Here is a 25,604-nt window from a genome sequence, read left to right as displayed (position 1 = left end):
AAGGGTTAACAGGACACTCCACAAACTCTGCAACTTGATAATTCCTTTATTTGCAATGCACCATTTCCTCATCTTTCAGTTACCGATGCAAAAAGAATTCCTTAAATAATAAAGAAAGCAAAAACATATTTACAAAAATCCCAATACAACTAATCAATGGATTATCGAAAGCGTCTTTGCATCTGGATAACTGCCATCTTTGCTGGAAAAGGATACGTAGCATTACATCATTAGCAATTTATTCAATATTTCAGAAAAATATAACAGAAAAAATCATATATTTACAGAACTCTCCTGAAATGTGTTTCCACTTAGAGCAGAAAAGGCTTTCGGATCACTTCTGTGTTTTTTTTTTTTCCTTTTTCTTTTTATATATATATCTTGTCAAGTCAATTTCTGCTTTCAATGTGTTCAAGTTTTAACGTGGATGGGGTTTAAGTATGCCTCTGCAGGGTTCTCCCTGACTTGAGTGTAGGGAGACCAGCTCGTGTTAGGTACTGAGGAAGATTAGTCGGGTCTCAGATAGGGTTGGTTGACTGCAAGGGGGTGGGAGACAGCATGGCTTGAAAGGAAGCATCGAGATCATCCCTAGTAGTCAATAGTCTAGTCTCAGGCTCAGAGTCCCTTAGATTCTGTCTTCACAGGTCCCATCTCAGCAAAGAGGAGGTGGTTATAAAATTAAATAAAAACAAAAAAAAAAAATGAACGTGAGTTATGGTTAGTCAGCAAGGTACATTTTTTCTAGGAAATCTCCCACTTTATCATCATTAATACAAACACACTTCAATCATGCTGCACACTTCAGTAAAGGACAAAAGACATAAGAGCTCTGTTCATTTCGATATCTCACACACCCACACACGTTACCACATGACACCCAAGTTCCCCTGCAACATGCTCAGTGATTCACCCCCGCCGTCACCACTTGGATCACACGATGAGGAAAAGCGTTTCCCCAGAACCATAAAAAGAGCAGCGTGTTGGTTTGTACGTGTCTTTCTCAAATGTCAAAAATGTTTATGCAGCGGACGTAGGCCATTCGACGCATAATTTAACAAGCAATCCTGCTGCATCGTTTCTCATGTGGTTATTCTAGGGCCGGGGCCACAAGCAGGTGTGAACAGAGAACGGGAAGCAAGAGAGAAGGAGCGGGAAAGACAGTTGATTGTTTTTTCTTTTTTTTTTACCAGTCCTCCCCCTCACGAAGAAAAAAAAAAAAAAAAGATATCCTCATTGAGGATTGATTAAGTCCGCCTGTGTAGGCCGTGTAGTCTGTAACCGGGTTCCCAGCGACCCCCCCCCCCCCCACGCCCCCTGCCAAAGACAGGAGGGGGGGGGGGGGGGGTGGAGGCGGGTCATTATTCTTTGTCGGACTCCTCCTCTGCCTCACGGAGCCAGGTGAAGAAGGTGGTGACAGACTTGAGCGCCACACCCTTGCCGGTCTGCTCTGCGGGGTCCTTGCTGGACTCCCACTTGTAGAAGGTCTCCTCTTTGATGACGTCCTCGTCGTACAGGTTGTCGAAGAACATCCGCAGCAGGTCTGTGGACACGCAGAGCACAGGGCGGGGTTAGGGTGGAACTGTTACTATACCGGTAGGGCCCTATGAAATCCGTTGTTTTTTTTTCCAAATTCAGTTTTTTTTTTTAAATTCCGTTTTTTCCGTTTTAATTTTGATGAATTCCGTTTTACACTTAAAGCTATTAAAATCATCAGAACGAGTGTCAAATAAGTGCGAACGAATACAATTTAATCTGATAGAAGACTACATTTATTAAAACATCACAACATTGCTCTGTTTTTAGTGCTTCAAATAAAAACATGACATAAATATTAAAGTGCTTATAAACCCTTTTTTTATAAACTCAAATTGTTGTTTGAAGGGGCGTGCCCTGGCTACGGCTTTCGTTTTTTATATGGATTTTGGACTTCAAGTGGTCATCGCACGTATCTTTGCGTTTCCAATCGATAGTATGTTGACATATTCTACAAAACAGCTGATCACCTGAGTGATAGAAGTGTTTTGGATATTGTTCGGCACTGAATTTGAGGTTAGAACCGAATTACTGGCGCTTCAACGGCTTCTTGTTAGGAGCGGGACCTATTGTTTGCGTGGTGGGCCGGGGATTTATTTTTAACATTGTTGTGGGAGTGACTGCTAAACATTCAGTGACGTTAATGTCACCTGTGTTGTTTCCCTTTTCCCTCGAAACTGAATTTCACCAAAATAATGGCAAATTCCGCTGCATTCCGCTGCATATTGTAAATGTGACGTGTGATGTGCCTTGTCCCCGTTACATGTTATATGTGCTGAAGAACAGGAACCTGCTGGAAATCAGTTATTTTACTAAGACAGGCCCGTTTTAAATTGTAACTTTGTTACTTTTAATACTTTCCTGCTTAATAAAAAAAAAAATATATATATATCAATAGATTACGTTTTTATTGTCCGATTCCGTGATTCCGTCCGCATTTTTGTTATCGCGGAATTCATAGGGCCCTATACCGGGTCAGGGCGGACCCGCTACTAAACCGGGTTAGGAAGGACCCGCTACTAAACCGGGTCAGGGCGGAGCCGCTACTAAACCGGGTCAGGGCGGACCCGCTACTAAACCGGGTCAGGGCGGACCCGCTACTAAACCGGGTCAGGGCGGACCCGCTACTAAACCGGGTCAGGGCGGACCCGCTACTAAACCGGGTCAGGGCGGACCCGCTACTAAACCGGGTCAGGGCGGACCCGCTACTAAACCGGGTCAGGGCGGAGCCGCTACTAAACCGGGTCAGGGCGGAGCCGCTACTAAACCGGGTCAGGGCGGACCCGCTACTAAACCGGGTCAGGGCGGACCCGCTACTAAACCGGGTCAGGGCGGACCCGCTACTAAACCGGGTCAGGGCGGACCCGCTACTAAACCGGGTCAGGGCGGACCCGCTACTAAACCGGGTTATGGGGAGGGTATGATGGTGTCCTTAAAGCGGCGGGCTCGAATCAAAAATGATGTTCCTCCCAAAAACATTTTGCATTATTCATTTTAACGACTCAAGCACGTTCACCCCAGATCAGTCCTATTAGATCAGATGTCGAGTTGTCATTAGTCAATCCCCAGGTTCCTCACCAGAGACCCACGACGCAGACCTAGGCAACACTAATCCCCTTTTTGCCCCCATCCTTCTTACGCAACCATTCACGGCTCCTAACTTTGCCTACGTTTGGTACCGTCCACTAGGGTTGGGAAAAATAATCGATTCTTCGATGCATCGCGATTCTCTCTAGAACGATTCTGTCTCGATGCAGATAAATTAATAATCGGAATTAAAAAAATATATTTTTTGCAAACCCAAAATCACGCATGGAAATGTACATAAAAAAAATAGTTGCATCGAGATGCATCGATAATCGCTTCAGAATCGAATCGTTGACCTCATAATCGGAAACGAATCGTGAGGTGCCAAGAGATTCCCACCCCTACCGTCCACATTTACCCCACTCTCCCGCCCATAGGGAGGGAGGGAGGGAGGGAGGGAGGGAGGGTGGCGTGGGTCACGGTGCTTGCGCATTGCTCCGGGTTCAAACCGTGGCGGGTCCCTTTCAAAGCATCCGGGCTCCACTCACTTGCAGGCTGCTCCATGTGCACCATGAGGGCCTGCAGGGCGTAGAGAGCCTGGAGCTCTTTGGGCTCGTCGCTCAGGTACTTCAGCAGCAGGCTTCCCCTCTCGCTGATCTGCTTCCCGTCCACCTTGTAGAGGTTGTCGCCTTGAGGAGCAGCATCACAAACAACGATAAGAGGGTCGTTCCTACGGCCAGCAGACGCGTCAAGGTGCGCGACCTCGATGGGGATACTCACAAATGATGGCGGACTGGCACACGGACGTCATCAGCGCTCGCACAAACGAGTTGCCGGTGGATTGCTGCGCGTCCAAGTTAGCCTGGGGTCAAACCGGAAAATACCACAACCTTGTTCAATACGGGATTCTGATTGGTCAATCGTGCAAAGGGTGTGAATCGTTTTCCGATAACGGTCAAATACAGCTGATTAAGTCAACAGAACCACGCGATAGACAAAATTAACAAACATTCAAATAACTTTGTTATTTGTAAGAGGAATTAATCACATCAGGGGTGGTACGCATTGAGCTTGGCTGCATTATCACACACAATTTTCCAACACGTCGTCGTGTCCACCTTACGTAAGAGACCCATCGGCGGAATCACACAGCCCAACACGGACTGCATCAGGCAGACCACCCACCTCCACCCAGTCGATGATCCGCTGGTTCTCGGCCTTGTCCTGGATGAGCCTTTCCAGCTGCTTGCTGATCTCCTCGTTGGTCAGGGGCTTCTTCTCCGGCCCCTCAGACCCCTCGGTGTCCAACGTGAACTCCAGGTGCTGAACGAGCAGGAAAAACACAGCGGCGTCAGGAGCGAGGCCCACTCACGGTGCTCCTACAGCCACCTTCTGCCCCGTCCCACTGACCTGCTCAGTGACAAACTTGTTGACGTCCACATCCTTGGACAAGAACTCGCTCCAGTTCAGGCCCGCCTCGTTCCACATGGCCCCGACCTTTTTGTGGGTCTGATGGAAAGACAAATACGGGGGCATTTGAGGGCTCATGTTTGGACGGGGACGTCGTCGTGAAGGCAGTTTCCAGAAATGAAGGTTTATGGTTAGAGATAAAGGGCGCTGGTTAGGGTAAAGACACTGCAGGGGTTAGGAGGCCGTTGGTGAAGGATGAGGAAGTACATACCATTCCTTTGCAGAGCAAAGTGAGAATCTGTGCCAGCAGAACGCCGGCCATTCCCAAAGGCACTAGAGGCTTGGAGATTTCCCTAAACGCATGAAGACAATGTTTGACAATGTTAATACAACTCATTACATTGTCATTTTCATGATAATTTCATTACTGCTTTAACGGTATAACCATAACATCCAAATTCTTCGCCTCCCCAAATAGTCTGGCTGACTCAATTATCTTTCTTTAATAAACATTAATGATATCCTAGTGTAAATAAATGAAAGGCTTCGTCCTACAGAGGGCGCTGCAGATGATGAGCCTCTATTCATTTACTCTAGCAGTTTTATATAAACAATGTTCTGTTCGACCAACTTCTTTGAACCAAAAGTCAACGTTTAACAACACACACAAAACTTACAGCCCAAAGAAAAATTCGGATTAGAATAGTGCAATATCAACGTCATAGATATACATATTTTATCAGCACAAAGAAATCGTTGCAGCATCGTATTGCGAGCTCCCTGCCAATTCCCTTCCATAATGGCTGGGACAAATCACAGCCATTGGGCCAATGTGACACATTTACCCATTCCCGGTCCCCAAAGGGAAGCGGCAGAGACCAATGCGACGCATTATCCAGAAAAGGGGGCCACACCTGAAGAGCTGCTCCATGGGGATCCCTCCCTCCTGCAGCATCGGGACGATCTGCTCCGCCAAGTACTGCCAAATGTGAGGGACGTCTATGGCCATGTCCTCGGCCATCTCCAGGGTCTCCTGAAGCCTGGGACGAAGACATGGGGGAAAAAAAAATCAGGTCAAACCCGCAGCGCCGGCCTTCTCATTCACTCCCGTTCCCACAGGTGCAGCGGGGGGCCAGCGGCGGCGGGGGAGTCCACCCACCCTTTGTAGTACTGCGCTGGGGGCAGTGTTCCAGCCTTGATGAGCTGGTGCATCAGGTGGCCCAGGTGGGCCCTGGCCGGGGGGCTGCGCTCCAGCGTCGACTCCACGCCGTTCCGGACGAACACAAACAGCAGCGAGGCACTGTTCATCTCGGACACGCACTGCAGCGCCTCCTACAGGTTTGGTGGGGGGGGGGGGGGGGGGAGAACATGCAGAAACACGTTAGCCCCTCCATGTGGTGTTTTATAAGGTTGATGAGGTGTGGGGGAGGAAGAGCCGGGAGTGCGTCGCGTACCTTCAAGTCGTTTATGTGGATGTACTCCTCGATGATGGCGTTGGACTTCTTATCCATCTCCTCCTCGCTCAAGGCCGGTTTGGAGGCGGCGGCGGGGGGAGGGGTTGAGTCACGCCCAGGCTTCACTGTGGGAGGAAAGAAAAGCCAAACACCACAAAAGGGAAACATCCATCAATGTCCATGCCTGTGGGTAGCTACACCAAACGATAATTAAATAACTACACCTTGTCAACCTGTCCCCAAAATGCGATACTCAATTCAATTTCTTTTTTATATATAGTTAAAATTAGGGGATTTAGCAGACGCTTTTATCCAAAGCGACTTACAATGAGTTCATTTGTCAGAAGAGAAAAAAACAACTATCAGCATATATTGTGCATGACCTGAACAATGTTCCCCCCTGCGTTAACCTTTCACCGTGATCCCAGGGCTGTAACCGGGCATCACCCAGGACCCATGGACGCGCTCTCTACCTGCAGGCTCCTTGCTGGCGGCCCGGTCCCGCCTGACCCGGTCGTCGGTCATGCTGGACACGCGACGCACGGGCTCCGTGGGCCCCCGGCCGTCGCCGCCGCGCTCCTGCGACTCGCGGCTGAAGCTGCGCTTGGTGACGGTCGGCCGGCCGCCACCGTCGCGTCCCTCCCGGCGCTCGAAGCGGTCAAAGCCCCGGTCGTTTCTGTCCCTCTCCCCGCCGCGGTCGCGGCTTGAGCTCGACCTGAGGAACACAAAAACACACAGGGTTGTGGTCGACGCAGGACGACAGGGACAGGGGACCAAAGGCAGGACTCGGGGATTAAAAGCGCGGAAGAGGACTGCGCTCACCTTTGAGGAACTCTGCGGTCGGCGTCGCCTGACGGCGGGCCAGACTGCTGCAGGGCCGAGAAGCGGTTCACAGTGCTGGTGGCCGGGCGACCGGACTCTGTCGAAAGGAACGGAACGGCACAGACCGCTTAACACAACGGTCTCCTTCTTAAAAGCATGTCGAGTGTCGACAGGGGGATAAGCGTTTTGTTCTTACCCTGCTCTGCGCCAGGGGCTTTCGACCCCGTCCCGCCACTGCTGCCCTTGGTCCAGTTACCGAAACCTCTCCCCCCGGGGGCCAACCGCTGGTCGTCAACGTCCTGAGCGCCGGGCTACAGGACACGAGTACAGCGAGCCCGTCACACAACGCTCGGGTAACGGTCCGGGCAGTAAGGCGAGTTGGGTCGGTAGAGCTTAACCTCCGACGGTCAGGGGTAGCAAACGCACCTTGTTGATGATCTTGCTGAAGCGGGTCGTGTCGATGGGTCTGTTGCCCTTGGAGATGGGCACCGTGTTCCAGCCCTCGTCCTGGACCTGACTCCCACGGCCGCCTCCCTGTGCATGGTGTCCTCGGCCTCCCATATTGCCGCCGCCGCCACCGCCTCCCATCCGGCCTCCACCACCGCCGCCTCCTCCTCCTCCTCCATCCTTCTTGGAAAGCATCTGCTGCTGGACCTTGATCTGCTCCCTGTGCTCTTCTGCCTCAGCATCCTTGTGGATCTGCTCGATGGTCTTGGGGCCCTGCTCCCCTCTGCGAGGCACCCACTTGCACTGCACCCGGGAAGATAGATTGAACGGTTATTAGCGGCCCGCGTTCTGAGGGCCCTCAATTGAAACACGACCCACTCGAGTTCCAATGAAGTCACGCGACCCTGAAGGGCTACTTTAACAAAAATGGTGGTTTGTACATTGTACAACGAGTCAATGAAATCGCACCGTGACAATTAAGGCTACTATCGCTACTAAAAGCATGGAAAGAAAAGTGTCAATACCCTTCGGAGGTCAATGACATCCAGCAGCATGAAGCGGATTCTGGAGGAGGTCTTTCGCTCCTTGATGATTTTGTCCAACTGGGCGAAGTACTGCTCCATGCGGGGCTAGGGGGACAAATAGACGTCAACGGCTGGACAACAGCCAGAAACTGTGCCCGTGTGCTTCACTCGACCATCAGACGACCAGCGGGTCTGGCCATACAGATGGGAGGCGAGTGGATTGCATGTTACCTTGGCCTTCTCAAAGTCCAGGTCTTTGCCGATGGTGGCGAGAAGCCTGCAGAGGCACTCCAGAGACTCTTCGTCGTGATTCTTCAGCAGCTTCACGACACAGTCGTGCATGATGGCCTCGGTGAGCATCTTCAGCTTGAACAGCTCACCGATGAACTTGATGTTGCCCAGTGACCGACGGCGAGCCTTGTCTTTGGAAGCCTGCAGCTCCACCTTCAGGCGGTCACGCTCTTCGTCCTGGAGAAAGGGTCATACTTAGATGAGTGAGGAATAAACGGGTACGGACTACGAACACAGGGCCATGGTCAAAAGACTGTCCTGCAAGTGAGACAGACGTTGGGGTTTCCTTACGTCTTTAGATGCCTCCAACTCCTTCTGCTTCTTCTCAAAGATAACGTCGTCGTCTTGGTCCTTTTCAAACTCTTTTTGGCAGCGGTTGAGCAGGAGCTTTCTGAAGTTGACAGTGGCCTCTGGATTATCTGTGGTGGGGACTTTCAGCTGAGGACAACAAGAACGCCACGTTAACCTACTGAAGGGAACTCGCGCGCATTAAACAAATGCAAAGAACTTGAAGGCGCAGGACTCACCCCCATAAGGCACCGGCACATGTTGGCGTAGGCCACCGAGAAGTTGGGCTCCGAGATGGCCTTCTCGAAGATGAGGTCGATGACACCCTTCAGCCTGGCCTCCGTGTCGATGGACATGTCCGTCACCTGCTTCATCAGCGCCTGGAACATCTGCGGCGTCAGCTTGTTGAGCACGCTGCGCACGCGCTTGAACAGCTCCTGGGTCTTGACCTCCTCGGGGTCGTCCTCCTCCGCGCCCTCCTCCGCGCCGCGGCCGCCGACGGCCTTCTTCACGCCGGGCTTCCAGGCCTTCTCCGCCTTGTTGAGCTGCACCTCGTTGTTCAGAGACATGCTGGTGATGATGATCTTCCTGGGCTCCTTCCGCTGGCCCTGCTGGGAGCGGCGCGGGCCGGGAGGCTGGGGGGGGGGATGGATTGTGGATGACAGAGTCAGACATGGCTGTAAAAGTACTCCTTAAAATAATTGAAGGAACTTGATGGAAATTTAAGTTGAACTATTGGCTTGTTGAGACGTGAACATCCCTCCCAGATCGGGCCTCCCTCCCCTCTTACCGGGCCTCGTGGTCCGGGTCCCGGTCCTCCCGTCGACTGCCTACTGCCAAGGTTACCCAGGTATGAGGGGGTAAAGTCGGGTCCAACGTTCATCACGCGGGCCGGGTCTGCAGGGCGCATTGGTGTCGCATTGGCCTACAATAATGCAAACCATTAGCTCCACAAACCAATCAACCGGACAAGATGAACACATTCGGCGATTACATTCGGGATTAGTGGCGTCCCTGAAAGCCATTTCCCCTTCTCTGTACATTTTATGATGCAATAGGTTGCGTTGCCTTGGAGGGGAAATGTGACGCTACCTTGTCCAGGATCACTTCGTTGATGAGCGGCAGACCTTCAGGTTTGTGCATGCTGGCAGTGATGAACTGGCAGCCCAGAAGGAAGACCCTGTCGTACTGCTTCTTGTCCTCTGGGTTGATGGGCTTCCAGTTCTCTGCAAAGATGAGCCAGGTGTATCAAAGTTAGATTAAAATTGAAGACCTAAAGGACGGACACACACACACACACACACACACACACACACACACACACACACACACACACACACACACACACACACACACACACACACACACACACACACACACACACACACACACACACACACACACCTTCTTTGTACTGGTACTTCTGCTCAGCTGGCTCAGTTTTGGGCACAACTGGCTTTGGGTTCTGCTTGTCCTCCTTCTCCTCCCAGGTCTCATCAACAGCCTCTGACGCAGGCTTCTCAGCAGCAGCAGGGGCAGCCGCGGCTGGCTCAGCCTGAACTGGTGAGGGCTCAGGGACCGGTGTGGCCGCCTGTTCCTGAGGGTAGAAAGGGATATCGGAGTTAAAAATGTCAAAGTGGTAATTTCCCTCTATTTCATTGTATGGATAATGTAGATTGTAGACCTCTTGAGAATTAGCCGTTATAAGTACGCAACAGAGTAGTGGATACCCAACAGGATACTGTTCATTACTCCGAATCAGGGCTCATGAAGGTGCAAACAGAAACGCACCTCTTTGAAGGCATCCAGGAGGTCTCCAGTGGCCTTTTTGTTTAGCTCCTTCATGTTTCTCTTCTTCTTTGGCACAGACATGGCGGCTTCAAAACAGGATGGAGGATTTCGTTAAAACTAGGACGTATAGATGACTACTTCAGAACTAAAGTCTGCAAACTCTGGCCCAGCCGTACCTTGCATAGTAGAATCCTTGGCGGGGAGAGCGGCAGAGGCTTCCTCTGTCAGTTCCGTCGTCAACTCCTCCACCTCCTCCTCCTCCTCCGCCTCTTTCTCCTGGGCAGGGTCTGCCACAGAGGCTTCCGGAGGCTGACAGCTCACAGGCTTGGCGACTTCGGGAGTCAGGTCCTCGGAGGCCTCGTCGGCTCCCTGAGCCAGGCCGTTGGAGAGAGGCGTCTCCGCTTGGGCGGCGGGCAGCTCGCTGGGGGGGGCCGCGGCCTCCTCCGTAGAGGCCTGGGGCTCCAACGCAGGCTCGGGGGCAGCTTTCGCAGCCTTCACCGGGGGGATGACCGCAGCCTTCACCTCGGGGGGGGGGATGACCGCAGCCTTCACCGGGGGGACCACCGCAGCCTCCACCGGGGGGACGACCACCGCAGCCTTCACCGGGGGGGGGACCGCAGCCTTCACCGGGGGGGGGACCGCAGCCTCCACCGGGGGGACGACCGCAGCTTTCACCGGGGGGACGACCACCGCAGCCTTCACCGGGGGGACGACCACCGCTGCCTTCACCGGGGGGACGACCACCGCTGCCTTCACCGGGGGGACGACCACCGCTGCCTTCACCGGGGGGACGACCACCGCTGCCTTCACCGGGGGGACGACCACCGCTGCCTTCACCGGGGGGACGACCGCGGCCTTCACCGGGGGGGGGACCGCGGCCTTCATCGGGGGGGCGCTCGAGGCCTTCACCGGGGGGGCGCTCGAGGCCTTCACCGGGGGGACGACCGCGGCCTTCACCGGGGGAGCGCTCGAGGCCTTCACCGGGGGAGCGCTCGAGGCCTTCACCGGGGGGACGACCGCAGCCTCGACGGCGGTCGCGCTGGAAGGGGTCACCGGCGCCGGGGGCCCAGCAGCGGGCTCCTTCTTCAGCTTGGCAACGGTCGACTTCTCCGGTTCAGACTTCTTCGCCACCTCAGGTTTCTCCTCCTTCTTCTCCGGCGTCCTCTCGGCGGCGGGCGGAGCGACGGGGCTGGCCCCTCCGCGTTTGGCTGCCGACGCGGCCGGCGGGGGAACAGGGGCGTCGACCGTGTCGCTGACCTCGGCCTCTGGCTCGGGTTCTGCAGCCGGCGGGGGGGATGGTGGAGGCAGCACAGCGGGAGCGGGGGGCTGCTGCTGCTTTTGCTCCTCTATCAATGGAGGGGCGGCCTCGACTGCGGCGGCCACCGCCGGCTTCGTGAGGGGTTCAGCCGGCACTAGCTCCGGGGTCACCGTCTCCAGTGGGACCTCTGGGACGGGGCTGGCGGAGGCTGGAGGTGGAGTTTCAACGCTGGCAGCAGATTCCGTACTTTCATCTGGACGGGAGACATAACACAGGGGACCAAATTGGAGGGGGGAGGGGTATTTTTAACACATCGTTAGACACATAGCATAATTGCGTCAAATTTTGGCCAAATCTAACTTAACTCTCTATGAGAGTTAACTTAACTCCTAACTTAACTCTCAGAGAGTTAAGTTAGGAGTTGAGTTAAGCCTATCAGAGGGTCTTTTATACAGTCATCTATATGATTATGCATTTCTGACCCTAAATACAAGATTAACCTTAAAATATTATTTTAATAAATTAAAATATTACAAAAATATTACTAACGATATACAATTTAAAGCATACAAGCTTTTAATGCATATTCAAATGGTTGCAAAATACCGAGTGACTCACCAGTTCCTGAAACAATAGTCTGTGTAACGTCACCATTCAGGACAGGACTATCTGATGAGGCCTGAAAATAAAGGGATACATATTCAGCAAAATAATGCTAGCAAAGGAAATGCATTCTAGAGGAACCATAAAAATGGCATGCATGACTTTAGTACAAATCAATCATAATAAAAATGGTCTTCCTACACATGAACCATCTGACTTGTTTGTTTCACACCAAACTCCTTTACTTCCCCTTCCTACAGTTATGAAGACGCTCCAACACACTACACAATTCTGTGATAGTTGAAATGAAATGGGGGACGTTATGGAAGGGTGGGAGATACATTACAAAATACAGAGCTTTCTTTACATCGGTGTGATATTAGTACACCAGTGAATTCTGAAACAACTATTTCAACCATCGTCGGGACTGAGGGCATGATAATACTTATAGGCAGGGATAACATAATCTGAGGCATCCACTTTAAATCTGACTGCTACATGGTAGATAACATGACAGTGCTGAAGACTTTTGCACAGTAAACACCCAGAATTTCTGTTTAAATAACTTATTTCCAATTGACACATCCATGTTCCAGCACACTGGATTAGGATGACATGTGACAGCAACCAGTCTGGCACATACAACAACTGAACATGATACTTAAAATATACAATAAGTGCTTAAATTATGGCACTTAAAAATAGTACTTTACATTGTGTAGCATCCTTTCCTAGCCATCTTGTTGTGTACGGGGAATAGGTTAACCAAACAATTGTAAATACTTAACTTGTCTATGAATATCTTTACTTCACAGACAGTATCAATAAAGCAATATCGTTTTTCTTCTGACAAATGTACTTATTCTAAATCCCTTTGGATTAAAGAGTCTGCTAACGTCCCAAAATGTAAATGTGAGATGAAGAAAGCCCTAAAATGTAAATGTGACATGAAGAATGTTTCAAACCCCACCGATCGTGCCCTCTTATATACGTATCCAACCCTACCTGTGGTGGCGTTGGTGTGGAAGTGGCCCTTCCACCTGACATGATCTCTTCCGTGATGTCCTTCCCACCCTGGTTAGGGTCTCGTATTCTGATCTGAGGAGAGGAAAGAGCAAAATATAAAAAGGTAGGACTTGGACTGAACACCTATCCACTGTAGACCAATGCGAAACTACGCAGCTCTCCTTTCACTGCCAGCCTACTGGTTCGATAGACAAACTCAATGTGAATGGCTTTTTTGAGGCAAAAGAGAAAGTTCCACATTGAGAGGGACAAAGGGTTCAGTCCATTCGATCGTTTTGACCTCAGCCGGGAGGCCACATCCGCTCCCCTTTTCGTTGTGATGACCTACCGGTATACGTTCCCTCTTAGGCGGGCCTTGTGGCTGGGCTGGAGGTTGCTGAGGAGGCGGGGCTTGTTGCGGTTGCTGGGCGGGACTGATTATGACCGGCGCAGGCTGGACACTCTGAGTGAACTGAGGCTGCGCTGGATAGTACGCTCCAGCTGAAAGGTGAAGAGCAAAAAAAATACTGCCATGTCTCTCTGATTTTGAACCTCAAAATAATCCATACATAAAAGTTTAAATAATGGCCAAATGTCTTTCAAAAGGTCATATCTACAGTCCTTTTATGATCATTTACTGATGATGATCAGGTTATCGGCAGTGCTTTTCCATAATGGCAGTTTTTCTGAACCTCTTATTTGTTGGGAAACTGCCAATCTTGCACCAAATAAAATAAGATGGCAGTCACAAAATTACCATCGGCCCAAAGGCTGGAAATGAGGACACTCGATGACTAGAAAAGGACGAGTTATAAGCCTGCAAAAGGCCTACAAAGTAGGGCTGGACATTATTTGGACACTTATTTACACTTTTTAAGAACCAAACTGCTGATGAAATCCAACAGCGGTTAAATTCAAATATTTTATGTTCTGCTATGTACGGATTAAACCCTAAAAATACAGCTATATCAAAACAGACGCTCAGAATAGAAAGGACTCTACAAAGAAAAAAATCAATCAGTATTAAATCATCCAATCCCTGCCCAGCCCTACTACAAACGCAACGTATCCGCAGGCAAACCCAAATCAATAGACCAAATTCCCCGGGCATCGGTCAAAAGGTGCCATCGAAAGGCCGGCGCCGCAACGGGAACTTTTTTGCAACTGAAGCAAGCTGACCCAAAGCACAATTACACACACACACACACACACACACACACACACACACACACACACACACACACACACACACACACACACACACACACACACACACACACACACACACACACACACACACACACACACACACACACACACACACACACACACACGGCACTACTCACCGGGGTAGCGCTGGGGGGCGAGAGCAGTGCCATGGAGAGAGAGACGACCGTTCTCACGCCCGCCACCTCTCCCCCCACCGCCCCGCCTCTCCCGCGCAGCATGAGAGGGTTCTGAACCAACGTGGCAGAGGGGAGCAAAGGGTGCAAGGGGCGGGAGAAGGGAGGCGAGAGAGAGAGAGAGAGGAGGAGGAGGAGGAGGAGGAGGAGGGAGGGCAGGAAGAGACAGATGCAGAATGAGTTAATGAGAGGAAAACCAGAGGAAGCAGGGTGTTACGGCTGTGACTCGGCGAGACTGCAGAGTGAGAGAACACAGACTGAGAAGCAAAAAAAGTCAAGCCAGACCTCAGTACAACCAACCAGAGGCATGACATACACAAGCCTGCCAGGCAAAGCCACCACACCTTCGATGCAACCATATCTCGGCCAGAAACAGGTGTATTCAACTGCATTGAGCACCTGGGGGGGGGGGGGGCTGTTTTCAGGGCTGTGGTTGTGCTTGGCAGGCGTTTGTCAAGAGCAGAGATTTCTTACCAAAACCAGGGTATTCGGCAGGGCTAGTCCCAGGGAAGAAGCCTGCAGTGCCGGCTGTCACAGGGTACTGTTGGGTGGGAGCCATGTATTGAGGACGATACTGCAAAAAGACATGGGAACGCCAACGTCAGAGGATCCCAGAGATGGTAAGGCTCATATCGTCCCTCCACAGATCCAACACTTCCATTTCCGTTTAAGAACACTTTCCATACAAAATCGAGAATTTGTCAGAAACATGCATCGTCTGATTGCGTCGCAGTGGTGAAACCATCTACGGTACATGTTACACATCTGTCTAGGGCCGATCGATTATGAAAAAAAAATTGAAATGCATTTATTCATAATTTCTCTCCAAAAACACACTTTGTAACTGAGAACTTTGAAATGTCCCCTTAATCAAATATAAAATGTAATCTATTCCAACTCGATTATATTAGCTTGGTGCTCATTTCACTGAAAAAAAAATCGAAATCGCGATAATATTTGAATAATCGCACGACCCTATGTCTGTCACAGGGTGAGGGGATTCCACGTGAGAACCAACCTGGCCAGGGGGGATGAAATAGCCCTGCGGGGAGCCGGGAAAGGAGATCTGCTGCTGGGGAATCATCATCATCTGTGAGCCGGCAGGGTAAACATGAGTGGGTCCCACAGGTCGCGGGCCACTGCTGGTCTGCACCCTGGGGGCACTGGTGGGCATCGTCGGCCGGTTTGGATAATAAGGCTGGCGGACACAGAGGGGAGCGGGGGAGCCACAATGAACACATATAGGGAGCGGGCGCAGCGCGTTTGCAGTTCACATTGTAAGCAGCCTACGTGGTAACAACACTTGGGCATGTTAAGTAACGTGGGTTGATGTGCGTGTGTGGTGGCAGACACTCGCTCGCTCAGCCCAGAGCTGAAAGCACAGCCCCTGGCGCAACTGCCGACGTGAGCAGTGCTCGGGTTTCACCAAGTCTAGAATGTATTGAATTTCATTCCTCCCAACTCTACCCAGGCTGGTTATACGTAACAGGGGGGGGGGGGGGGGGGGGGGGGTCGTGGGGACAGGAGAAAGAGAAAAGCAGTTACCTGTAGTGCTCTGTATCCCCCCTTCAGCCGCACAATATATGAGCAAGAGAAGCAAGAGGGTGTGAGGTGAGATATGGTGAAAACGAGGAAAATAGCACGCGGAAGGCAGAACGTAAAGGCTAAGTTGTGGTTCGACGTCGACGCAACGACCATGCAGTGGTGAACCTGTTTTGGTTCTGCGTCGGGTTTTGGTGAGCGGACCAATCAGCGCCCTCTCTGCTGAGTCGCCTCGACTCAATGTAAAAAAAAAAATTGGGAGGCGCACGTCAGTCCCTTGTGGTGGACACAAGGTGGGTTTGCAAGGACGTATTGCGTCCGTAAACCCCCTTGCGTTGTGTCGACGTGGATCCATAACTGAGCGTTAAGGCTCTGAGGTGCCTAAACCAGAGAGTATAATGGCGCGTTTCCACCGGAGGGTGCGGTTCACAAAAGGTGCAGCACGGATCGCGTTTGACTCGGACTGAGCCGGACTCTTCTCGCAGTACTCCGCCGTTAGGGTACCGGCAAGTTCGAGCTCCACACGCCCTCCGCTGATTGGTCGACATAATAATCACTTCCGGGCGACATGGGGAAAAAACAAACGACAGTAGGCATACCCGCAAGTTATTATTCTGGACAATGGACATGTCGCGCAGAACTTTAACTTGGGCGAACAAGGAGGTGGAGACGTTCCTCTGCACTCTTGGGTAGGAAGACGTGCAGAGGGAGCTGGTTTACGTAGCCGCGGCGGCGATCGACATCCGGCCTACCATAGGGGTACCGCCAGCGGTGGAAACGCGACCTCGGAACTGAGCTTGGCTATACCGCCCCCTCCCTACCGGACTGAGGCGAACCGAACCTAACCCTCCGGTGGAAATGCGCCATAAGGCCGTAGTCCTCAGACTTATTAATATACTTCATTTATAAACATAAGTGAGCCATTTACTATGAAGGCATTAATAATACATTTACACACACACACAATTTGGACATGAGAATTAATTGGGACCTAATAGCGCAAAAGGGGGATTGCGGGAAACAGCCGAGTGGCATTTGCAAGTTTAAAATATATCTGACTAAATCGAACCCTGATATACAAGTTATTTAAACTCAAAACACTTGCACTTGGTGGCAGTGATAATCAGATAAAATAACTAATTGGTTGTAACATTCCGGAGAAATATTTTACACACACACAAACACACACACACACACACACACACAGTGTTAGTACCTGTTGGTGTAAAGCACGGGGCCCTGCCGCAAACTGGGAGGACAGCAAAAAGGGAATCAAGAAGTAAAGATCGACACAGAGGAAAAGGTAGAGAAAAACTGGCACAGATAGAGTTCCAACCCAAAGCATTACAGCAAAATGCAACCCGTTCAGAAGTCCATGTGAAAGTCAAGAAATGGGATAAAGTGATTTGGGGACACCATGCCAGAGGCAAGTACTGATCATAAAAGTAACACAAATGACCATACCTGTCTTGGTTGCGGAGCAGGGTTCATTTGTGGAAGTGGCGGGTTGGCAAAAACGAGAGAAGGGGGCTGTCCAGGGGCATAGCCAGCCTGGTTGGGTTTGAACAGATCGGGGAGGAACTGATGTTAGCAGACGGGGGGCAGACGTGTGCTTGAGTAAAAGAGCACTCGCCAAGCAAACCATGACAATTACAACGAAAGTGTAGTCCAATCATGTTTTTTGTAATACTTTTGCCTACATCTTTTGAATACATTCTTTATTATGTTGAGGTGACATAATTAAATAGTCAAAAATAAAGCCTTTACTGTCGCATATTGCCGTGGAGACTAAAACAGGGTAGGTTGCCAATGTTTACCGGTTGGCCCGGGTAGGTGGAGTTGCTCCTTGTTCACAAGGAACGTCCAAAAAATCTAAACTGAACTTGAAATGTATAGCAGCATAGCGTTACTCTGGTGGTCTATACAAATAATCACGTGTTGAATATTCAACAGATATTCAGGCTCCGAGTTACAGCGATCTAACGCAGGGAGTTTATGAGTGCTGTTTGTCTGGTTATGTATAACTGCCAAGAAGATGGGGCTTCCAAGCAGAGCGGTCGTGCAGCAACATTCCTCTCTATATCTTTGGTTAGAATTTCTACACAATTTAGCAAAACCCAGCCCTTAACAATAGCCTCACTAAATCTTATCAAACCAGATATGTCTCATGTTTCGAAAGCACTACAACAGTAGAACTGCCTTGCCAATGGAGCTCCGGTGTGTGTGTAACGCATATAAACTGTAAAATTCAGGTTTACAGACTTTTGAATGTGTACATTGAAGCAGATTGGTTTCGCCACTAAAATAATATATTTCTTATTTGCGGCCATTTGATTTTATTACTTTCAAGAACGAATCATCATTAATATCTGCACTGTTTACGAGTCAGTTAATGGTATTTCTTGCATCCCTAGAAGACCACAAGTTTCCATTCATATGTCAACAAAAATTACAATTTCTATGCTTACCTGTGTGAGTCCAGGGGAGGGGGCAGGGTGGGGGACAGACACGGGTCCTGTTATAGGCTGCGGTGGTTTATTCATTTCATGTGCTTTTGTGGGTCTGCATCAGGCTTGCTCTGTCTTCGCAGAGTACCTAGAAAGTAGCCAAAACATAAGTAACATTGTTAAACCTTGTTAAAATATAATTGGTGGCTTGGATGAATTTGCCTTTACAATTAGTTGGGTTACAATTATGGACGACAGGGAGACGCAGTCGTAGATACACAGCTTTTCAAGAGACTACACAACTGACTAAGTAATGAGGGTGTGGTTGATGGGTCCTCCTTTGACAAGAGGGATACCATCACCATGCACACCTAATCCACCATTCAAAAATAACGAAAAAAATTCCACTCGCTTACTTCCCAAATTGCATGAGTCCCAGTGTTAGGGCATATAGAACATTAGGGCATATAGAACATTACAGCAATGCTAAAAGTTATTTTTCACCATCCATATATATATATATAATAAAAAATGTACAAAGGTGAACTTAGAATTGAGGCTCATCAAACATCGAGACCATATTCAGAAACTAACAAATCGTATGAAACATTACATTTCATTAATAACTAAAGCCAAGTTGGAATAAACATGTTTAAGTGGCGTTTTAAAGGAAAATGGATGTCCTGGGTCAAAGTTCATTTACTGTTTCCAAAGGCCCATGCTAATGCTAGCCACAGATGGAAGTTAATCCCATGCATTTACTGCTCAAATATACAGAATATATGCGTGATACACAATTGACACATCGGTTTTAAGCTTCGAGAAAATGTCAACACAAATGAAAATCAAACGATAGCACTTAAAGGCGTCCGTGACAACTGGGCATAGAATACGTGTCACGCATTACGAGCGTATTAGCATTAGCCTGCTAGCAAGCCATCGGTACCATGCTTTTCTTGACAGTGCCTCCGCGTAGGAGCTGCCATATGGCTCCCAAAGCGGTGGTAGCTCAATGTCTGTATGACAGCCCCATCAGCACAAAAGCTACATTATTCAACGTGACACAAGAGTTGAGGGTGACTTTGCTACGTTAGTTTGATGAGTGGAGCTCTCATATTTGTCAAAAGTCTCAACATGAGACACCCATGGCTAGCTTGCTATTTTTTGTACCTTTTTTTTCTTATTATAAATATTACGTGTGTACATGGCTGCCTCGGATGATTGATTGTTAAACGTTCACAAACACTTATAGCCTCGGTGACTCGGGGTATGATGGTGTAATTCTTAAGAGCCCCAGCAGACAGCAGATGCAACACCTTGGGGCCTATCAATCCGGCCACGACCACTTGACATTGGTCAGGAGTGGTAGACTAGTTCGGAACCTTTGCAAACGTCTCCCGTCAGCTTAATACAGGATCCAGCCAAACTATATCCAAATGAAAGCTACCGTTTTCATTTGGATGTAGTTTGCCTGGGTCCTGCAATGCCAATGTCACTTAAAAAACCCACTCAACGCTTACCAGGAGCGGAGTCGACGTCAAGCAATGGCATGATGTAACAATCGCCCATACTGATACTATAGCTGTAAACACAGACATGGTATTTGAAAAGTGGAGGACGAACACACCGGGAGTGAAAACGATATGCATGTTCTAATACATGACATGAAGACCCGATTCCTCGGCTGTCATGTCCTGGCAGCGATACGTGGTTAAGGCTAACAACTCTAACACATTGAATGAATTAACAAAGTGCGGATCACTAATTGACTTGTTCATCCAACCTTGCCATTTTCATGTTCATTGCATTCAACTGATTAGTTATATACCTCGAATACATGCAGAATTGGATAGGTGCTGGTAAGCCGGTGGGGCCCTCTTCGATTAGCTAGCTAGCTAGCTAGCAAGCAAGTGTTTGCCTTTGACAAGAACGCAGCACCGCCGGAATGTGCCGGGCAGCTAGCAATGCTAACACATATTAAGTCGTCTTACCAGGAATTTATGCTTTAGTGGTTCGAAGGGGGGAACCGGTCAACGGTGCACTATCTTCCCGTTAAAAGCAATGGGGTGTTTTCCTTTACCCCTTTCCTTGAAAAAGAGGACGCCCTTCTTAAACTTGTGATTTAGCAAGCTAGGTAGCTAGCCGGCAGATGGGGATGGCGCTACCGCTGTCACTTGCTATTTAAATCCCCGGAACGTGCAAAAGTGACAGTACACAAAATCAAATAATATAGGACTTCAGGAGTACTATTGGTCACTTCGATACCCCTGGACAAAGCCTCTGGACTGGAGGTCCATGATCAAGGCGCCGATGGTGACGGATTGCCGGTTGGGTATATACAGAACGGACGTTTCCACGGGCTTACAGCGAGGCCATAATGCGTTGTTTCTTGTCGAGTGAGCCGGTGCGCCAAGCAAGTCGCATGGGCACTTCCGGGAAAAAATATGACGTTTCCCTTATCATGTGACAATAGTTATTTTATGTGTAACTATTATAATTATAGGGCATTTATAAAACTGATAGTTCTGAATAAGGCCAACCCTTAATTCCAAAACACATTGACAACATATTGTTTGACAAAATATTGATTATGCATAAAGAAAAATCGAGAAACATTCGATTTAGACTTTTTCAAGAGTCCTGATAGATATCATATCGTGTATTTTCACTGGGAATGCTGAATCCCCAGGTTATACAAAATACACATAACACCCTGTTACTAATCTTGTTGATAAGGCTTCAAATATATCCTATAAATATAAATTCCGAATAGATATTTGTAAAAGTTGCTGAGTGACTCACAGAGTGGTGTAGACGTGGAACATCAATTTTAATCCGTTTATCAAATGAATAGTGGATACATTATTTAAAAAAATAAACACTTGATTAATTAGGCTACATAAAATCCCAATATAAATCGTATTGATAAGGCATATGGTTTGGTTTTATGCAATTGGTCTAAAATTTTTATTTTCTCTTCAATATGCTTTTTCTGTAGGTGATTAAGAATGTGTGTGTGTTGGTGATTCCCATTGTGTGATTAGGAGATGAGAGGGATAGGCCTATTTTAAATGTACTTGCAATTGAGATTGAATTTTTACATTTATTTCTACAAGGCTAAATGTTTTTAATTTAAGCATTTACTATTTTAAAAATCCACCGTCCACCGCGGAGATATAGGCCTAGGCATTACCAATGCCTATAGACCTATAGCCAACACCAATCCGGAACACACGCACACGGGTACACACAAACACACGCGCGCACACACACACACACACACGCACACGCACACGCACACACACACACACACACACACACACACACACACACACACACACACACACACACACACACACACACATACACGCACACGATAGGAAAATGTTCGCTAACCAGCACATTTTGAATTTGCCATATCTCGGCCATTTTTGACACAATAAAAAACTTGTGTGCAATTTAGAAAACGGAGAAAGAGGAGGAGGAAATTAATCAGCCAATTATTTGATGTTCCGAACTTCAATTTGGAACACTTTGCCAACTTTCTGATCAATCATTCAGTCTGCATTCACTGGCACTTATTACGTCTTTGACTTGCACATCAAACGGTAACTTTGTCCCGCTAATTTTAGTGAGCATGGCTGAAAGTACACATGGCCAGGGCATATGCCACTCGGTGAGTAACAGGGGTGAACGGGGTTCCCTCAAGGCAGAAAATGAGGAAGGGCGCCCATTGAATTTTATTTATAAATGTCTTTCCTTTTGAAGGCGACAAGCGCCCACCAGAGGGTGATGCGCCCTAAACCAGAGTGATACAGAAAACAAGTCTATGGCTCTTCCCTAGGCGACCGCCTCTATGGCCTATACTAGAGCCAGGGAGAATATAGAATATAATCAATAATAATAATTATATAATAATAATTAGTAATTTAGAGAACGTAGAATATCTCAATAGCTCTGGCCTATGCCTTTAGCCCGCCCTGTATTACCCCGTTTAAAACAAAACCACCACAAATCAGGTTAATTGGCTATGGCAGTTGACAGACATTATTACTTCTTTTTTTTTTTTTACAATATCTAGAGCATTATTACTCTAGATATTGAAATCTTTATTATTATTCTTCCGCCCGTTTTTTGTTCTTCAAATCCTCCACCATACTTTGAGCTACAGAAACCATTCAACTATCAAAACGTTCAGCTCTTAACGACTATGTACACTATATTGTGTACATAGCTATCACATATTGTACGTAACATATGGCCATATCACCCAGTTCTGGCATATAATTCCTAATTCCTTTTTATTCGTTTTCTTTCAGGACATCGTTGAGTCCACTGCCACCAGCCCTCCCACCTCTCCCTCATGCTCCTCCACCCCAGGCACCTCTTCCACCACCCCAGGCACCTCTTCCAAGAGGAGAGTGCCAGGGGGCAGGCGAGGCATGAGGAGAGCGAGGCAAAGTTGGCGGAATGGTGGAGAAGATGTGATTCTCCACCATTCTCTCAAAAGATGAGAGAGGGTGTGTGTGTGTGTGTGTATTTTTAGGTGTGCATTTGTGTGTATTTTTAGATGCGTGGTTCAGTGTTTCTTATTTAAATAAAGTGTTTCTTCTAAAGTGTTCTTGTTCTTAACCGATTATTATCTAAGGGTGCATTCACACTAGGCCTTCTGGCCGTGGCCGTGGCTGTTTTAGCACCTAACCGTGCTCAAATCCGCCAGTGTGAGTGTGGCCAGTCTCGCCAGGCCGTGCCAATTACAAAATATAAATACCATTTCAGGTTAAACATCTTTACAATGGGTCTTGCTCGTTGCCCGAGACAATGGCAGCCAGTCTGTCTCTTGTAACATTACCAGGGGTCTGGTTATCTGCTAGGGGGCACAGGGAGGCCATGATGACGTCACAGGGTAGGGTTGTCCCATTTGGTAGGGGATCGGTTAGGGTAGCAATGAGGGGTAGCAATGAGCATGAGCAATGAGGGTTAGGGTTGAGATGTAGGGTTGAGACAGTGAGCAAAGAAACGGGATTGGGCCTTATGCTCAGTCCGATTTCATTGCTCATAGGAAAATCTCAGCCCTACTCCTTGCTGTTGCGCGTTCCCGCGCCGTGGAGCGATGTCTGAGACCCATTTAAAGGTAGGGTAAGGGGGTAAGGGAGAGGGCTAACATCCCCGCAAAATTGAGGTTTTCGATGGGCACACTAAGAAACTGAGAACGTTCCAGTTGTGACTTGCTCCCACAATACCTTGCGAGAAAATGGAGAATCAAGAAACATTCTTCGCAAGATGGCAGCAAAGGATGCATGCGAGAAGGCACCGAGCCACAAATGTAAGTAATTCCTTCGTTAATAAAGATTGAAGAATTCTGATAACCATTGCATTATCCTAATGTAAGTTCAATGCATTATAGACATTCTTTATAACAAGCATAACCAATACACTACTAGGCTACTACGTGTATTGTCATGTGCTAATCGCTACTGAACTACCTGGCGAACAATGGATAACTATCAACATGTACACTGGACATATGTCCGTATCCCATTTCGCCGCTTTGATGATATTATCAGTATTCGGTGTCAATGCATTATAGACATTCTTTGTAACAAGCATAACCACCGCGGGGTGTATTGTCATGCGCTAATCGCTACTGAACTACCTGGCGAACAAATTTTGGTAAACCATCAACATGGACACTGTTCATAACTATCAAACCAAACATCCTTCACATTCACAGAGCGAAGATTATGAAAGTAAAATGCAAATTTCTCGCAAAAATTGTTTACATTAACACTTTTAATGGCGTAACTATACTAAAATAACATATTTTCGACCCAGAATAAAAAGTATGTGCCATTTTCACAGAAAATTATCCTAAAAACTATCCAATAGGAAAGATGCTCACAGCGTCTATTAGAGATGTAGTCAGGTTAATATAGGAGTGTATAATACAGCCGAAGGGTACCTTTCCCGTCAGCGACCGACGCTAAAGTGCCCTTGCCAACAGTCGGTATTTGACGTTCTCGGAGTGAGACTGTGTTGTCTGCGCACTCTCTCTCTCTCTCTTGTCTGAAAAACGCTCCCATTCAGAATGCATTGGTTTACATTTCGTTCTGTGTAGCACGAAAAGAGTCTGACAATTGTGCTCTGGGACACGATTCAATAGATTAACGTTTGTGAGAATGAGCACGAAATCGCATGATACCGGGTTGCTTTCTCACTGTCTCCCTCTCTTAATAGTACTGATTTGACTACTTCTGCAACCAATTCTGCTGCTACTGCTGCTACCCCTTCTAGTTTTACTACTACTACCACTAGGGCTATTACTACTATCTTTACTACAACTACCCTGACTGCTACTGCTACTATCACTACTACTGCTCCTATCACTTCTACTGCCACTACTGCCACTACCACTATTACTACTTCTACCATTAATACTACTACTACTCCTACCAATACTACTACCATTACTACTACTACTTCAGCTACTACTACTACTTCAGCTACTACCTGGTTCTTCAACTACTACTACTTCAAATTCTGATACTTCTACTACTACTACTACTACTACTACTTACTACTACTTATACTTCAGCTACTACTACTACTACTTCAGCTACTACTACTACTACTACTTTCAGATTCTTCGGTTTAGTTCAAGGGAGTTATTTCCTGCCCTTGTGGGGGCTTGGGTAAAGGGGGTGTCATAAATATTTGGCCTGTTGAGCCCTTTGAGACTGTAAAGCTGATTAAGGGCTATGCAAATAACATTGAATTCATTTGAAATTTCTTCATTTTCAGCAATGCTTTGCGCTTTTCTTTCAGACTTCGGAGGAGAGTTCAAGTGACATCCATAATCAACCTACATATCCCTTAATCGAGGCTAAGGTGAACTGTGTTGCAACAGCTCGCAAACAGAATGCTTTGGCAGGTACAATATAAGCAAAATATATACATATGATGAATTATGCTCATAGGCTCAGTTTATGTTTTAATAAGGCAGATTAATGCATCTCCACTCATAAATATAAACCTTAATTGGTCTGCAGGATTACACGCTATATGTCCACAATGGGAGTCTCCACCCAAGAGGGTGGTGTAAACAAAAAATGAATATCTGAGCATGAAACAAGTGGCTTTAATTGAGAAGGTGAAGCATAGTAGAATTATCTATGCATAAGACATTACAGGTAAAGGTACAGTAAAAACAGTAAAAACTGTGATGTTATTGTAAAAATGTATCTTATTGTTTATTTCTC

The 25,604-nt window shown here is 48.0% G+C and overlaps 1 protein-coding gene across 7 annotated transcripts; it reads right to left on the bottom strand.

Annotated features, from left to right (window-relative positions):
- Positions 1-28: 28 nt before the first annotated feature.
- On the bottom strand, positions 29-20,776 carry eif4g1a (eukaryotic translation initiation factor 4 gamma, 1a). Of its 7 annotated transcripts, none has more exons than XM_060058294.1 (33): positions 20,337-20,776; positions 18,367-18,493; positions 17,363-17,449; positions 17,115-17,147; positions 15,902-15,922; positions 15,375-15,554; positions 14,831-14,930; positions 14,300-14,410; positions 13,303-13,454; positions 12,954-13,046; positions 11,964-12,024; positions 10,264-11,598; positions 10,088-10,173; positions 9,701-9,893; positions 9,389-9,522; positions 9,087-9,221; positions 8,536-8,931; positions 8,300-8,446; positions 7,949-8,185; positions 7,718-7,822; positions 7,173-7,496; positions 6,943-7,057; positions 6,747-6,843; positions 6,398-6,639; positions 5,925-6,049; positions 5,630-5,802; positions 5,385-5,510; positions 4,742-4,823; positions 4,471-4,569; positions 4,246-4,383; positions 3,841-3,922; positions 3,609-3,749; positions 29-1,540 (listed from the first exon to the last, which is right to left on the bottom strand). In XM_060058294.1, exons 2-33 carry the CDS (start codon positions 18,439-18,441, stop codon positions 1,359-1,361), a joined length of 5,607 nt encoding a protein of 1,868 aa, XP_059914277.1. In that variant the 5' UTR covers positions 18,442-18,493; positions 20,337-20,776; the 3' UTR covers positions 29-1,358. The 7 variants fall into 7 exon arrangements, with proteins under 7 accessions (XP_059914277.1, XP_059914278.1, XP_059914281.1 ...); XM_060058295.1 differs by lacking the exon at positions 20,337-20,776 and adding an exon at positions 20,174-20,328; XM_060058298.1 differs by lacking the exon at positions 14,300-14,410.
- Positions 20,777-25,604: the final 4,828 nt, after the last annotated feature.

Source organism: Gadus macrocephalus, chromosome 8 (genome assembly GCF_031168955.1).
Source record: "Gadus macrocephalus chromosome 8, ASM3116895v1".
NCBI classification, from domain to species: domain Eukaryota; kingdom Metazoa; phylum Chordata; class Actinopteri; order Gadiformes; family Gadidae; genus Gadus; species Gadus macrocephalus.
This window is presented reverse-complemented; position numbering and strand designations above follow the sequence as displayed.

Bases quoted from the DNA above. Each gene is read 5' to 3' on its own strand.
- eif4g1a (XM_060058294.1), bottom strand. From the start codon at position 18,441: ATGAATAAACCACCGCAGCCTATAACAGGACCCGTGTCTGTCCCCCAC. The intron at 6,050-6,397 runs GTAGAGAGCGCG...TTCCTCCCACAG, and splicing joins CGCCAGCAAGGAGCCTGCAG to TGAAGCCTGGGCGTGACTCA. The intron at 4,384-4,470 runs GTCAGTGGGACG...CTGCTCGTTCAG, and splicing joins ACAAGTTTGTCACTGAGCAG to CACCTGGAGTTCACGTTGGA.